The sequence below is a fragment of the Diadema antillarum genome, unplaced genomic scaffold (assembly GCF_040938485.1).
Source record: "Diadema antillarum isolate AM-2024a unplaced genomic scaffold, OU_Dant_1.0 scf00000088, whole genome shotgun sequence".
Taxonomy (NCBI): Eukaryota; Metazoa; Echinodermata; class Echinoidea; order Diadematoida; family Diadematidae; genus Diadema; species Diadema antillarum.
Window position 1 is genome coordinate 413,797 of NW_027270977.1, and position 13,988 is coordinate 427,784.

At 37.9% G+C, this 13,988-nt stretch overlaps 1 protein-coding gene and 1 non-coding gene across 2 annotated transcripts; one reads left to right on the plus strand and one right to left on the minus strand.

Annotated features, from left to right (window-relative positions):
• Positions 1-2,064: 2,064 nt before the first annotated feature.
• On the minus strand, positions 2,065-5,186 carry LOC139718079 (alpha-N-acetylgalactosamine-specific lectin-like). Its single transcript, XM_071629573.1, has 2 exons — positions 4,926-5,186; positions 2,065-2,301 (listed from the first exon to the last, which is right to left on the minus strand). Exons 1-2 carry the CDS (start codon positions 5,184-5,186, stop codon positions 2,065-2,067), a joined length of 498 nt encoding a protein of 165 aa, XP_071485674.1.
• Positions 5,187-11,107: 5,921 nt separating this feature from the next.
• Positions 11,108-11,226, plus strand: LOC139718105 (U5 spliceosomal RNA). Its single transcript, XR_011710020.1, has one exon. It is a non-coding gene; the product is annotated as a U5 spliceosomal RNA (small nuclear RNA).
• The last annotated feature ends 2,762 nt before the right edge of the window (positions 11,227-13,988 follow it).

Sequence of the window (13,988 nt, forward strand, 5' to 3'; positions counted from 1 at the left end):
TACGATTTTGCACATTTTTATTGAAGAAATAAAAAGAAAAGTCTTCTCATTCTTTCGTTAATTGTGCTGTCTTCTAAATGACCACCCTTCCCAGAAATTTTATAATACATTTTTGTAGTATATGCCAGGCGATCCGGTCCATTGGTAGGGATCATTCCCGCCACTACTTGCTTTTATTATAGAACTTGAGTTTCGAGGGGTTAATTTGCACCCGTTGAAGTCCAACAGTTGTCTTGTTGCCCCTCACCCCCTCCCCCCCCCACCCCCTCACGCACACACACATTTCCACCTCCGCAGGGCAAAAAACAAAACATTCAGGGAAAAATTACCAAAAACGCAAATGAGATTCCCCGAAAGTTCTGCCCACAGGTTGTTCCCGTCGAAACGGGAAGATATTAACACTATGACTTTGATTACCCCCTGCTCTTGCATCCACGCGGGCACCCGCGGGAATCCACGGCTGGTCTCAAGGCCTCGGTTTGTTTTGTGTGTTTTTTTTTTCATGTTTCTTTTCCCCACGTTATGAGAGAAAAATAAGATATTTTCGTACTTCATAATTTTGCTCCCTCCTTTTTGTTTTAATCACCAAAACTTGGCTTGATATATCATATTAATATAGAACTACATCTGCTTCAGATTGTATGAATAGGGCCTATTTTTAAGTTTTGTTGCATGTTGTATCCTACTACGTATTTAAAAAGTTGGTAATAAAGCCAACGTAAAAGGAGATATTTCTCAATAAACCATAACTGCATACGGTATATTTTCGAGACGTTCACACTTTGTATAGTGACGACTGGTTGTTTGTTTGTATCTCTAACTCACATTTTAGAACTATTTGAAGCACTAAAGCTTTGTTTGTTTGCTTTTATTATGAAAAGGGGCCTGCCACCCTCCTCCCCCCCCCAAATTGCCCCGGACTGTGTTGTTGGATTATGATTGATTATGATACATGTTTTAAGTTTGTTTGTTTGGTTGGTTTTTTTTTACGATGCACAAAGTGAACTTTTCCAATGCTTAATCATATTCCCTTGTATGACTTTATCTCTAAGATATACACCAATAGTCTTGCTGTTATCAAGAAGCACTCTTGGGCCAAGTTAGAACGATTGGAAATTACATCTTATGTGTTTTTTTTTAAAGTAATTACTTATTATGTATTGACAATCAAGTGGTTTTCGGCTGCGTCATGACACACACACACACACACACACACACACACACACACACACACACTGCACACATATACACGCATACATCATTTTGCAGGCGTGTCAAGGTATGAGACGAAAGGCATGAAAGGAGACGTATAAGTTTCAATATCCTTTTTGCAGGGGGTCTTGTTTATGATAGATCCTTTATTTTGATATAGAGAAATCAACATCGCGGGTGGACCCGAAAAAGAAAATAATGAACAACAGAAACTATTCGAACTACCGGTGTATCGAGGTAAGTTAGATAATGATATATGCCAACGTTTTCCAATTGGATCGTGTTCTTCACTGGAGTTTCTGAGTGCGAAAGTGCATTAATTGCTATTTTTTCCTTGTATTGTATCGGACGTATTAAATTGTTATTGACTGCTTTGGGGGGCATTGCTGATATTATAGCCTATAGAGGGTCACAACATGTTCGAGGATATTTTCATTGGGTTGAGGTCCTGAGTATAAACAGTTCATATCTGTTTTATATACAGTACGAATAAAGTAAAACAAAATTTCTTTATGAATTATAATATACTGACCATTCTGAAGCAAATCATTTTCACACTACAATAGATATTATAATGTACTTTAAATGAATCCCACAAGGATTGGAACAATCATTCCCCAGCATTCCCACTGATTCCCACTGATCAGTTACTAGCCATCCCCTTTTAAGTGTACCGATGATGATCGATGACCTACGATGATAACAAACAGTTTACACTATAATATAAGTCAATTGTTAATACAAATCAAAACCGTTTCGGTGTCGACATGCACTTAATGATAATATAAACCATCAAAATAATGTCAACATTAGTTTCTTGTCTTGATTGCCTTCTTTCTTTCTTCTTACGTTCTATAGCAGCGTAAGAAGCGCAGATGGTTTTCTGGATGCTTGGGACGAGCAAGGTGCATCGTTCCAGTCACGTGTCGCATCACTCTGTGCGTTGCGGTACCACACATGACCACAGTCTTCGTTCCCTCCAGCGTTAGTGGGCTGGCCTGGGATCCACTTGGTGTAGTCCACCGGAGATCCATCGGACCAGACGAAAGAACCTTCCCTGTCTAGGTCATTCAGTCCGAACCAGAACCCCTTTGATAGATAATTACAAGAGTGAAAAAAAAAGAGAAAAAAGAAAAGAGGAAGTGAATTGCTGAAGTTCTGTTACAGCAAGCTTAGCTACATCCACACGAAACACACACACACCACACACACACACACACACACACACACCACACACACACACACACACACACAACACACTCATGAGCACACGCACACAAATTAACATGCACACACATGATACATCTCTCCCCTCTGACAGCCCCTAATCAGGGGCTTCAGATTTTCTTGGGGGAGGGGGGGGGGGGGGGACGAGGGGGAGGTAGAAGGGTTGCGCTCTGGAAGTCCATGGTTTTATTATGCTATTTTTTCCTCTCAGTTTCTTTGTTTGTTGTTTGTTTTGCATCATATGTACACATTTCATGCTTCATTATTATTCTATTCGACGTTTGTCACTCGGGTAATCACCCTGGAGATAGATTCAACGGGGAAACACACACGCATAGGGCCCCCTCCCCCCCCCCCCCCCCCTCCCCCCACAAGAATTTTTTTTTTTTTTTTTTTTTTAATACTTCAATGTACTGGCGAATGAGCTACGCTTGAATTTCTCTCGCCCGCTCTTCTGCAGTGCAAGTACATCCTACGATGCAAGATGTTGTTGGTATGCTCATGACCTATTACTACACATAATCCGATATGGACTATGAACGGAGGTCTCTCTTTGATCCATAATGTTCACCATCGTCACCTGATTATGTGCATCGTCACTGACAAAAGAACCGTTTCCATATAGGCCCTATTGGTCCTATTTGGCTGAGGTGCCTTTTCAGACTCAACTGCCTTTCAATAAACACCAATGACGGGGAGCAGCAAATATCAAACAAGGACAAATTTTGGGTCTAACAATGGGTAATTACTGAAGCGGACACTAAAACACTCCTTGTGGCCACACATGTACGTCCCTGAACCTGATTGGAGAGGGGAAGCATGTTTAGATTCGTCTGCTGTACTGTCTGTTTAGGCCTACTCTGAAACAATGTGCGACAAATGGGGAAAATAGATAACAAATCACAGTCAACCTGCCAAATCATTTGCCTTTTTTCTTGGTAAAGTACTTGTATTTCGCAAATGAAATTGCTTTAGCGATGATTTCGCAATATACATTACACATGCGCATGCATTTTTTCTTGATTTAAGAGAGTTATCTTCTGCGCACGGAGTTTTTTAGATTTCTCAAATCGCCTTCTTGTTTTTATCCAGGCTGGCTGTCGGTGGACAACACTGGATCAAAGCAGGAAAGCATGTTCGAATTGTTTGTGACGCTTTTGACAGAAATAGGTGCACGAATTAATTAACGAGCGGTGAATGTTCATGTGTAGTACGTCCATGGTATGCTCAGCTGACCTTCGATTTTCACGCAAACAGTCAACCGGGAATTTGCTGGGACACCTCAGAAGGTTTGAAGGTAAGATTTCAGGCACTGTCAGGGGCGGATCCACGAATTCCAGGGGTACAGGAGAGCCCCTTTCTTTCTTTAGTTATTCTTTTCTTTAAGAAGAATAAGGGGCCGGAGCGCCCGGTGCGCCCCGCCTGGATCCGTAACTTGATTAATGATATACTATCCTACTACTACTACTACTACTACTACTACTACTACTACTACTACTACTACTACTAGGGCTACTACTCCTACTACTACTACTACTACTAATAATAATAATAATAATAATAATAAGTTACCCGGCATTTTACCCGAGTTTGCTCGCGATGTCTTTTATGCTACAGCGTCACTCGCGTGTTCCCGTGGAATTTCTGGCTGAGATATCAAAAAAAAAAAAGAAAAAAAATGATTATAAAAAAAGGCGACAGGCCACGCCTTTTATTAGGATCTCTTTGTTTCACCTTGTTTTTGGATATCTCAGCCATTTCAAAACCAATTTTCATCAAGTAAACTTGTGATTCCCCTTAGAATTGCATGCTCTTTGACATCTCATAGAGTTGTTTCTGAATATCTCGCAAAACGTTAAAAGCTAAATCCTCACCTCATTAACCAGAACTGTACAGTTCCTTTAACGTATAAGGGAATTTTTGCTCTTCATCGCGAAACCTCTCCGCGAGGAATTCATCACCGGGAGCTCGAGTGCCCGCATGCGAACGATTTGTGCATAATTATTTAAGATCATATTTATCCCGGGATCATACACAGCTCCTTATCGTTTAGGACTTATATCATTAACCAACACAAGGCGAAGAACCCGTTATTATAAAGCTGCACAACCACTGGTAGTAGTGTTTCTCACCTCGTCTCAAACAAAAAGTCGGTATGTTGTAAATTAATTAATTGCATGCCTAACTCCATCTCTCATGTCCCACACCATGTTTATTCTGACTTGTTGACAAACAGGGTAATATCAGACTATCATATTTTACAAACTTCCTAAAAATCGGCCATAAAATTTGATAGACCTTTTTTATTTTTTAAAGAATGAATTTAAAAAATCTTCGATACTGATCTTAATGGTATCAGTTCAAATTCGTTGCAGCCGCAGCCACAAATTTGATGAGATTATCGGAATGGGATGTCGCCATTCAACTCCAGGACATCAACTATTCTGCCCGTCTTATTTTGCTGTATATAACGCACTTGGACTTACCCAAGCGGGGGTAGGAACAGCTGATCGCCACAACTCGTACAAGAAGTCATTCTCTCCCTCGCTGTGCACTGACGCCAGGTTCCCCCCATGGTTCCGGCAGTGGTCTCTCGCAGCAGTCCATGTCTTCCCAGCACCGAACATTCGGTAGCAATAGTCCCCGTACTGCGTCCAGAGACTCTCGCAACGCATGGACAACTGCGTCGACAACTGCACTTGCGTGAGTGCGGCAAATACCAGGGTAAGGGTAGCTGCTGCATGCATGGTCGTCACTCTATATAGTTTCCAATCCAGAAGTATGATCCCTTTATCATATGTGAATTCTATTGATAGATGAAGTAGAATGAGAATATAGGAGGTTTGTAATGTATATAGGGGTTGAAAAGGTTTGATCGGCTGATGCTGAACGAACACAATTTTCGTTGTAGACGTAGTCCAACTGTTGGCTCCCCCTACACTGCAAAAAGTCCGGTGTTAAATAGTGAACACCGAGCTGGTGTTAAATTTTCGGGGCTCATTTATGGTGTTAAATTAACACCTCCGGGTGTCATTTCCAAATTTTAGACTGTTTTTTGAAGAGTTTCTTAGTTATTGCACTTCTTGTTGATTTTTAATTTAAACAAGGCGATCAAGAATTTTACATTAAAATACTAGATTTTTGAAAAAATGTGAAAATAAATTTACACCAAAGTAACACCAGCTGGTGTGGTCTCTTATTGAAGCTGGACGGGTGTTAAACCATTGATATTAACACCAACAAATATCAAATCAACACCATGTGGTGTCATTTTTGAATTAACACCAGTACAGTGTCAAAATAACACCAGGTACAGTGTCAAATTAACACCACGAAGTGTCAGGTGAACACTTTTCAACACCATCACAGTGCATTTTTAACACCTGCGGGTGTGGTCCTCTATTGAAGTTTGATCGGTATAAAATTTAACACCCGTGGTGTTAAATCTAACACCGATGTTTTTACAGTGTAACGTACATTTCATGGAAGTTTAGGGTTTGTTATCACTGGGCTGTAAAAAGGCATGTCAAAATTTAGTATATACTTAATAAAAAATTGATTCACCCATATTTTACTGTTTTCATACCAGAATACACGTAGGCCTACTAAGAGATATTCTGGGAACATTTTGTTTGTTGTATGTATGTTGCAGTAGCAGTATATGACACATTGGTATATTTTGTGATTTGGGCTGATTTGAATTTACTTCATAACAATTGAAAAACAGCTTCAGTCATATGTAAATATTTCAAATTTTCCATATCATTCTTCTAACCTGAAGCTTTTTGACAAACTAAAAGACATACTGCAGTTAAATGCATTTTATTGATAATCTATCACTATATACTTTCCAAAAAAAAAAAATGTAGTTGGTTAAAAAAAGAACTTGCAATAGCAAGCAGACTAGTCGCTGCCAGTTTTTTGATAATACAAGTTGTGTTACATTTTGTTTGCAATACATACAAAAGTGATGTTTTATAGATGTTTACAGCTTTTTATGGGGAACGTTAAAACGTTATTAGCTAAAAGATACATACAGTGTATTCGAATGACTTGCAAACAGTTTTAGGTGATTTTATATTCTTTAGATCATTATATTTTGGGAGGCTGTATGGACATTTTTTCCGTTTGAAAATGGGTGCAAGTCACGAGACTGACACCCACGAGTCATAGAGCTCACGAGTCATACAGCCCATGAGTTATACAGCTCACGAGTCATACAGCCCATGAGATCGACACTAATAATAAGGCACACGAGAGTATCTGTCGAACTCGTGGGCTGTTTTTACCTAGTGTCGAACCCATGGGCTTTATTTGCGTATCGGGTATAGTGTCGAACTTATGGGCTGTATGACTCATGAGCTGTATGACTCATGGGCATTTTTCAATGTCGAACTATCTAGATCATAAAGTCACAATATACGCGAAAGTATAAGAGTATCATATAAAAAGAATTGTAAGATTCGTCTAGGCACAACTTGTCTCATTCTAAATATAATTCCAATTGTATCCCTCATTGAGGAAGAGACACAATCAATATGTTTTGTCATGATAAATTTTCGTCTAACTCCTATAGAAACTAAAAGCCAAGGAAGCGGACAACAAGAAATCATTGTTTTGAAAAAGTTGAGACGAGCTGAAACGAGCGGGACATTGAATTCAAAACATCAATAAAGGAAAGCTTCTCAAAAGAAGAAGGAGAAGAAAGATATGCAGACGATGATTATATGCGCGGTGTAGCCAGAATTCAGCCCCGAGATTCACCCTGTGTTATATACATGACAAACATGGATAACGATCTACTCTGTACCATTATGTTGCAGGTGATTGTTATGTTCGTTATTCCGAAGGCTTGTTGATCCGAAATTGAAATATAAGGTTCGTTATTTAGAGGGTTTGTCAATCTGAAAATGGGAAAAGGGTTCGTTGTTGAATTCCCAATTAAGGATCGTTAAAGGAAACCAAAACCCAAAGACCAATATGGATTGAGTGAAAAGCAGCAAAATTTTGTAGAACACATCAGTGAAAGTTTGAGGAAAATCGGACAAGCGATGCAAAAGTTATGAATTTTTAAAGTTCTGGTGTTGCGTAATGACTGGATAAGGAGATTAACAGGGTTTGTGACGCCATGTGTGAACAAGAATAGAAAATAAAGGAAAAATTCAAAAAAAAAATCATTTTTATGAAAATTACACATTCCATCAACTTGTTACGGACATAATATGTTAAGGGTGATATCATTCTCCCTGTTTTCATTCTGAAAGAGGTTAGTCAAGGGCTCTTTCATTAAAAAAGAAAAGTAAAAGGGGGGCGAAATTTCTTTATATTTTTTTTAATGTTGTCCACGTACCCTCTAGTAGTCTCTTCATCCAGCGGTTCCAACATTAAAACTGTAAAATATCATAACTTTTGCATCGATTGTCCGATTTCCCTCAAACCTTCCCAGATGTGTTCTAATAATGTCGCTACTTTCACTAATTTCACATTGCTCTTTGAGTTTTGGTTTTCTCGATCTAGTCCGACAATGAAATAAGTTCCGTTAATTAAAAAAAAAAAGTACACGTGAAGAAGGCGCGTACTGTCGATAGGAATTAAGAACCTTAAATTGTTATCGGATTAAAGAATAACCTTCGAAATGACTAAACTTCTGTGTGTTTTTTCAAATTTCGGAATGACAAGTCTTCCGAATAACGAATTAAAGCTTATTTCAATTTTGGACAAACGAACCTTTGGAACAACGAGCATCTGAATAACGAACTGCATGTAACCCCATGTTATACTCTAGACTTGAGAAACAAGATTCTTGTGTATTTTAAGAGATGTTGTAAGCAAAAAGCTATACTTACGACCCTCTGAGAACGAATCGACCCTTCTTCGTTAGCTGGAATCGCTTAATGAGCAACGGTCGTGGAAGCTTGTAGTCTTTTATGAAAGTGGAACACGTGCACGTACTACCCTGGGTTCATTCTACGTCACTGAATATCAAGGTCAGCAAAATCAATGTTCGCCAATCGGCTTACGTGTTGGTACATCCCATCAGCTAGCAGTTATCACTAACGTGTATCAAAGCCCTCCAATGAGCTATCATCGTGATGGCATATACCCAATCAGTTTGCGTTGATGGTATCTATATAGGCTACACATCCGGTCAGCTATAGCTTGAATGGGTGTTCGTGTCTCATCGCCTTATTAAACAATGCTTCACGGCAATCATTGGAAGACAGATATCAAAGTGTTAAGTGATATTGTACTTCCCTTGCTCTTGGCAGTGCTTGGAAAAAAAGAAAGAAAGACGTATAACTCAAGTTCAGACGCACTCAAACGAGTTTGCAAAAGGTCAAATTTAAAACACCAACAGCGTTAAGAAAAAACAACAGTTTTGTGGCTCAACACTCCAAATTCAACCATGTAGGATGAGTCTATTGCTCTGAGCAAACATTTGGGAATCTCAACATATGTTTGTTTTATATATTCATTTTTCGTATTCCACTTTGATAAACGGTATATTATGTAAATAATGCAATGTCATAAAAAGTAAGCGGACACGAGTGTACAAACACAAAATGTTGCCCTAACAACAAAAGTGTGCGAAAAAGACATTACAAGAAAGATAAGTTTCGCGGGAGAGGAGAATAATTATGGCGCTCCGCTCTGCGTGTAACGATGCGTTCAAAGGAATAATAAATCTATTCCATTTTTTAATTTGTTTTTCGTGTGTGTATGTATGTATTTGTATGTATGTATGTATGTATGTGTGTGTGTGTGTGTGTGTGTGTGTATTTTTCATGCCTGTGTCGCTGACTCTTCTCTTACTTACCAATAAATTTTACTCATTTTGATAAAGAATATTAGTTACATGGTGTAGCATAGGCCATAACCCCACTGGAAGAATACTGAGTACTAGTATAATAGCTAACGCGGCGAAGTTCAAGTCAAAACGCTCATCGACCCTTTGAATGGTCATTATTTTGATGAAAGCACACATTGTAAATATTGGAACAACACACTATAACCGATACGTGGTACAAACATTCCTGAAATGATTTGGACATTTGTTATACATCAACAGAAGACAATTCGTTTAACACTTTACAATATGTTTCTTTTTTCTTTGAAGACATTATTCCTGAGTTTTGTGGGTTTTTTTCAATTCAAAGTTCATTTCATTTTTCGACAAAACATATGTTTCACTTCTTTTGATAACAGAGAATAAGGTAAATAGAACATAGTAGAATGAAAAGACTGTACAACAATTGAGGACCTATTATATATAGTAATCATACATTGTATAGTAAAAAAGAAACAGAAGTGATCAAAGTGAAGTACATGACATTACCGTTGCTCAAAGTGCGAAAAATGGAGGGACCCACTAAAAAAGGCAGAGCTTGTAGTATGTGGGCCCCTCTCTTCTACTTCCAAACCACAACGTTACTGAAAGTGTAGAGCGGGTCTTGCAACTTATTCTTGAAGAATAATTCTTTTTTTATGATAAACCTATAGGTAAAATGATAAGATAATCAATGCTGAAAATAATACATGACGGATATTTTTGTACCAGTATTATCCTTCAAGAGACGATCGGATTCTAACTATGAATATCTGTTAACAAGGTTAAAAGCACTACATGACTGTCTGTATCCTGTTTAGGTTCCACTTGATTTTTTTTGTTGATCAGCGAATTTGACCCCTTGTCCTGGTCTGTATAGCTCTCTGTCTGAACTATCTATCCATCTATAAAGATAAAGACAGAGAGAAAGAGAGAGAGAGAGAGAGAGAGAGAGAGAGAGAGAGAGAGAGAGAGAGAGAGAGAGGGAGAGATCGAAGGGAGAGTGGGAGAGAGAGGGAGAGAAAGAGGGAGAAAAACACGACACACACCCCGCAGAGAAAATGAAGGCGCATTGATTGTGCAGCCTGTCTTTATGACATGCCCTAGAAAAGTTTAAAAATGTGTTGTTGTTTTTTTTTCCAAAACATGATTTTCAAAGAGGAAACAATAATGTCTCATATAGGTCGGGTTGAACGGTCATGTAAAAACCTTCCAGTTCGTATAACCTAGTGTCTTGGTGCATGCATAAAGCATGTCATTCGCATCAGTGATTAGGAAGATTTATACACTATAAACGGTATTCGTAGAGGGCGCTATTTTTGGCACATTGAATCGATCAATATGCTCTCTATTATCTTTAAAAAAAATACTGAAACCTGTTTGGAAAACGTCGGGAACTCATAATTAATTGATATGGGTAGATTGATAGATTGATGATATTTGCAGTTAGTCCCTATGAATGTGTTTTCGCTTTTTTTCTCTATCTGACATAATACAATCGATAGTTATTTTGTCCATTGTTAATAAGACAGTTCCTAGGCGCTCTGTACAGCTAGTGTGCAAGAAATCATGATCGATTATAAAAAAATCTAATAATTCTAAGTGGTTACCATTCCCATTCAATGTAATTATACCCTTCGTACATCATGGAGAGCCTTTATGAAAGCAAATTATTATCAAAAAAATAATAATAATATATTTTTGTAAAACTGTGCGAAATCTATCTTTTGAAAAGTTTGAAATTAAACCTGAATGGATGTACGTGTCACAAATGTAAATAAGTGATAACTATCCTCATATTTTTTGTTGTTTATATTTATATTATGTAACTTCAACATTTCATTACTCTGGTTTCTCTGCAATACGCATAAATCTTTCGCCTTTTACTAAAGATTTCCGTGCAGAGGAACACATTGATGAGTCTATAACGATTTTTCTCCGGTCTGCCTATTTGGCAGACCTTGCATACCCACATGTAAAGACAGATAATTGAACACAAAAATATACTACCTCGTAGACGTTCCGCCTGTCCTCTAATAATGGATCTTCGAACGTGTCTCATCATCACCGTCGCCATCTGATCACGTAAGTAGGATATCCTGAGAAAACGACTGCGTAATCGTGCATTGTCACTGACAAAAGAACCGTTTCCCTAAATTCTTAGTGTCTTATTTGGCTGAGGTAAAAATCACCAGTGATGGGTAGCAGCAAACATGAAGATTTGACAAATTTTCTGTCTCAAACTTGGTAAATATAAGTGGACACTGCTTGTGGATATGCATGTAACATTAAATTATACATATTGTCTATACAGTTATTGTCCATGTTTATTCTGAAACAACTTGCGAAAAAGGGAAAAATTATATCACAAATCGCAAGCAACCTGTCAAAATCTTTGCTTTTTCTTGTGGAGTATACTTGCATGTATTTCGTAAATGAAATTGTTTGAGCAATGATTTTCAAGTTGAATGCCCCCTCAACTACAAATGCATTTTCCTGATTTAAGAGAGACTTTTTGTTTGCGCGTGTAGGTTTTCTTTTCTTTTTTTTTTAAAGCGAATTGTTGTTTCATACAGGCTGACTTTTGGTGATAATGATGAGTTCAAAGCGAGAAAGCATGTATAAATTATTTTGTGACACTGTTGACCGAAAAAGATGCATGTTGAATTAACAAGCAATTAATGTTGATGAATGGTAGATCCATGCAAATGCATGGTCACAGTATAGCAATGTTCAATTTTCTGGGGTATACATTCTATAGCATTGGCAGGTGATTGAAATATGGCTTATTCTCCTCATAAATAGCTGGAATAGCCCATTATAAACTATTGTAACAAATACACTTTTTTCAATGATATTTTATTGATTTCATTCAAATCAATCATAAATCAACCCATTCTGGGTGTAACATGAACATAAAAACGGTACAAATGCCATTCAAAAGACAAATCCATTACCAACTTATACTGCCCATCATCTCCCTTCAAACATAACAACTCGATTATAAATCAATCCTACTGACCATTTCTTCACGAGAAAGTATTGACATGTACAAAAAAAAATGTATATATATATATATATATATATATATATATATGTATCTTTGACTATGGTATACTTATACTGCCAATCATCTCTCTTCAACATAACAACTCGATTATAAATCGAGTATGTAAGGGTATATATATACATAAAAAAGCAACAAAAATACGTTATACAAAACTAGAATGAAATCATTTCATTGAAAATCAAATCCCCATCCCCACCAACCCCGATGCACTCAAACCTATCCCACACCCCCACCACAACCCCAAAAATATACATACACAACCACCACACACATACACCCCAAACACCAACACACATACACACCAACACCAAAAACGCACATACACACATACACCCCACACACAAAACACACCCGAAGCGATACCACCTTCCTTCCTAATGAAAACGACTTCCAAATGTTGATTGATACATACAACATATATACAAGCGTGTAATGGCCGTACGCAGAAAAGCATCGTCCGCCCGCACCCAAATACCGCTCCAAATACCCATTCAAATTCACCAAACAAAACTCATCAAACTCCTAGCTGCGGACAAAATCCTATAACTTTTACATCACCAAAAACTTATCCCTCCCCGCGCGCGGCCAATGACACATTATATTGCCTTCACCACTGATAACTACACTGCTACAATAAAAAGAAAAAGAAAACAAAACAATACTTAAGCTCTCGTTTCAGAAACATTTTCCCATTTCAGCAAATGTAATCCCAACTTATTTCTTTTTATAGCAATTTCTTTTTCTTCATCCCGAAAACTTATTATTCTTTTACAAATTTCCTCCAAAGTAGGAATTTTTCCCTCCGACCTAGATCTAAAAATGATATATTTCAAAATGAAAATTATTGTATTATAAAATTTTACTTTTGGATCCCTTCCCGTAACACCAAAATGAACATCTCTCCACTCTATATTTCGAAAATCTGCCATCTCAAACCTATCTATCACTTCCTGCCACAAATTCTTAACATACACACAATCCCAAAATAAATGTTTATATGTTTCTACCGATTGCTCACAAAAAGAACACACACACACACACGCACACACACACACACACACAAACATACACCCGCACACACACAAACACACACACAAACATAAACACACACACACACATCCGCAACATGCGGAAGGCTCCATTAACACTTTCTTTGATCCCTTAGTAATGTGCGTGACGTAACTTTCATGATCGATAACCAATTATTGTAACCAAGTATACCTTGCAGATTCTAGCATCAAACGATGCACTGCAACAAAGAGGATAATGAAAGCTGTGGTGGATCGCGAATTCAGTGCATCGCTTTAGGTTTTCCGGGGACGACGGTCTGAATGCAATAAAGTGAATAACAACATTATCAGTGAGAGCGTTGTCACGTTCAAAATCATTGCAAAATGGTTTGTAAATCTGGCGGCTGCGGAAAGCAATAATGTCCTTGTGTTTTATGATCAAATCGAGCCAAACGACGAAAAACAAGCAAACAAAGAAGGAAAAGGGAAGGAGATTAACGAGACGGATAATAATAATATATTTGCAAGATTGTTTTTAAACGGATCTTACCGCCATTGCAAGACAAGCTTCTTTGTATGAAGCAGTACAGATCCATGGACAATATAGAAGGTCATCTGATATCTCAACGCCATTTTAAAAAAG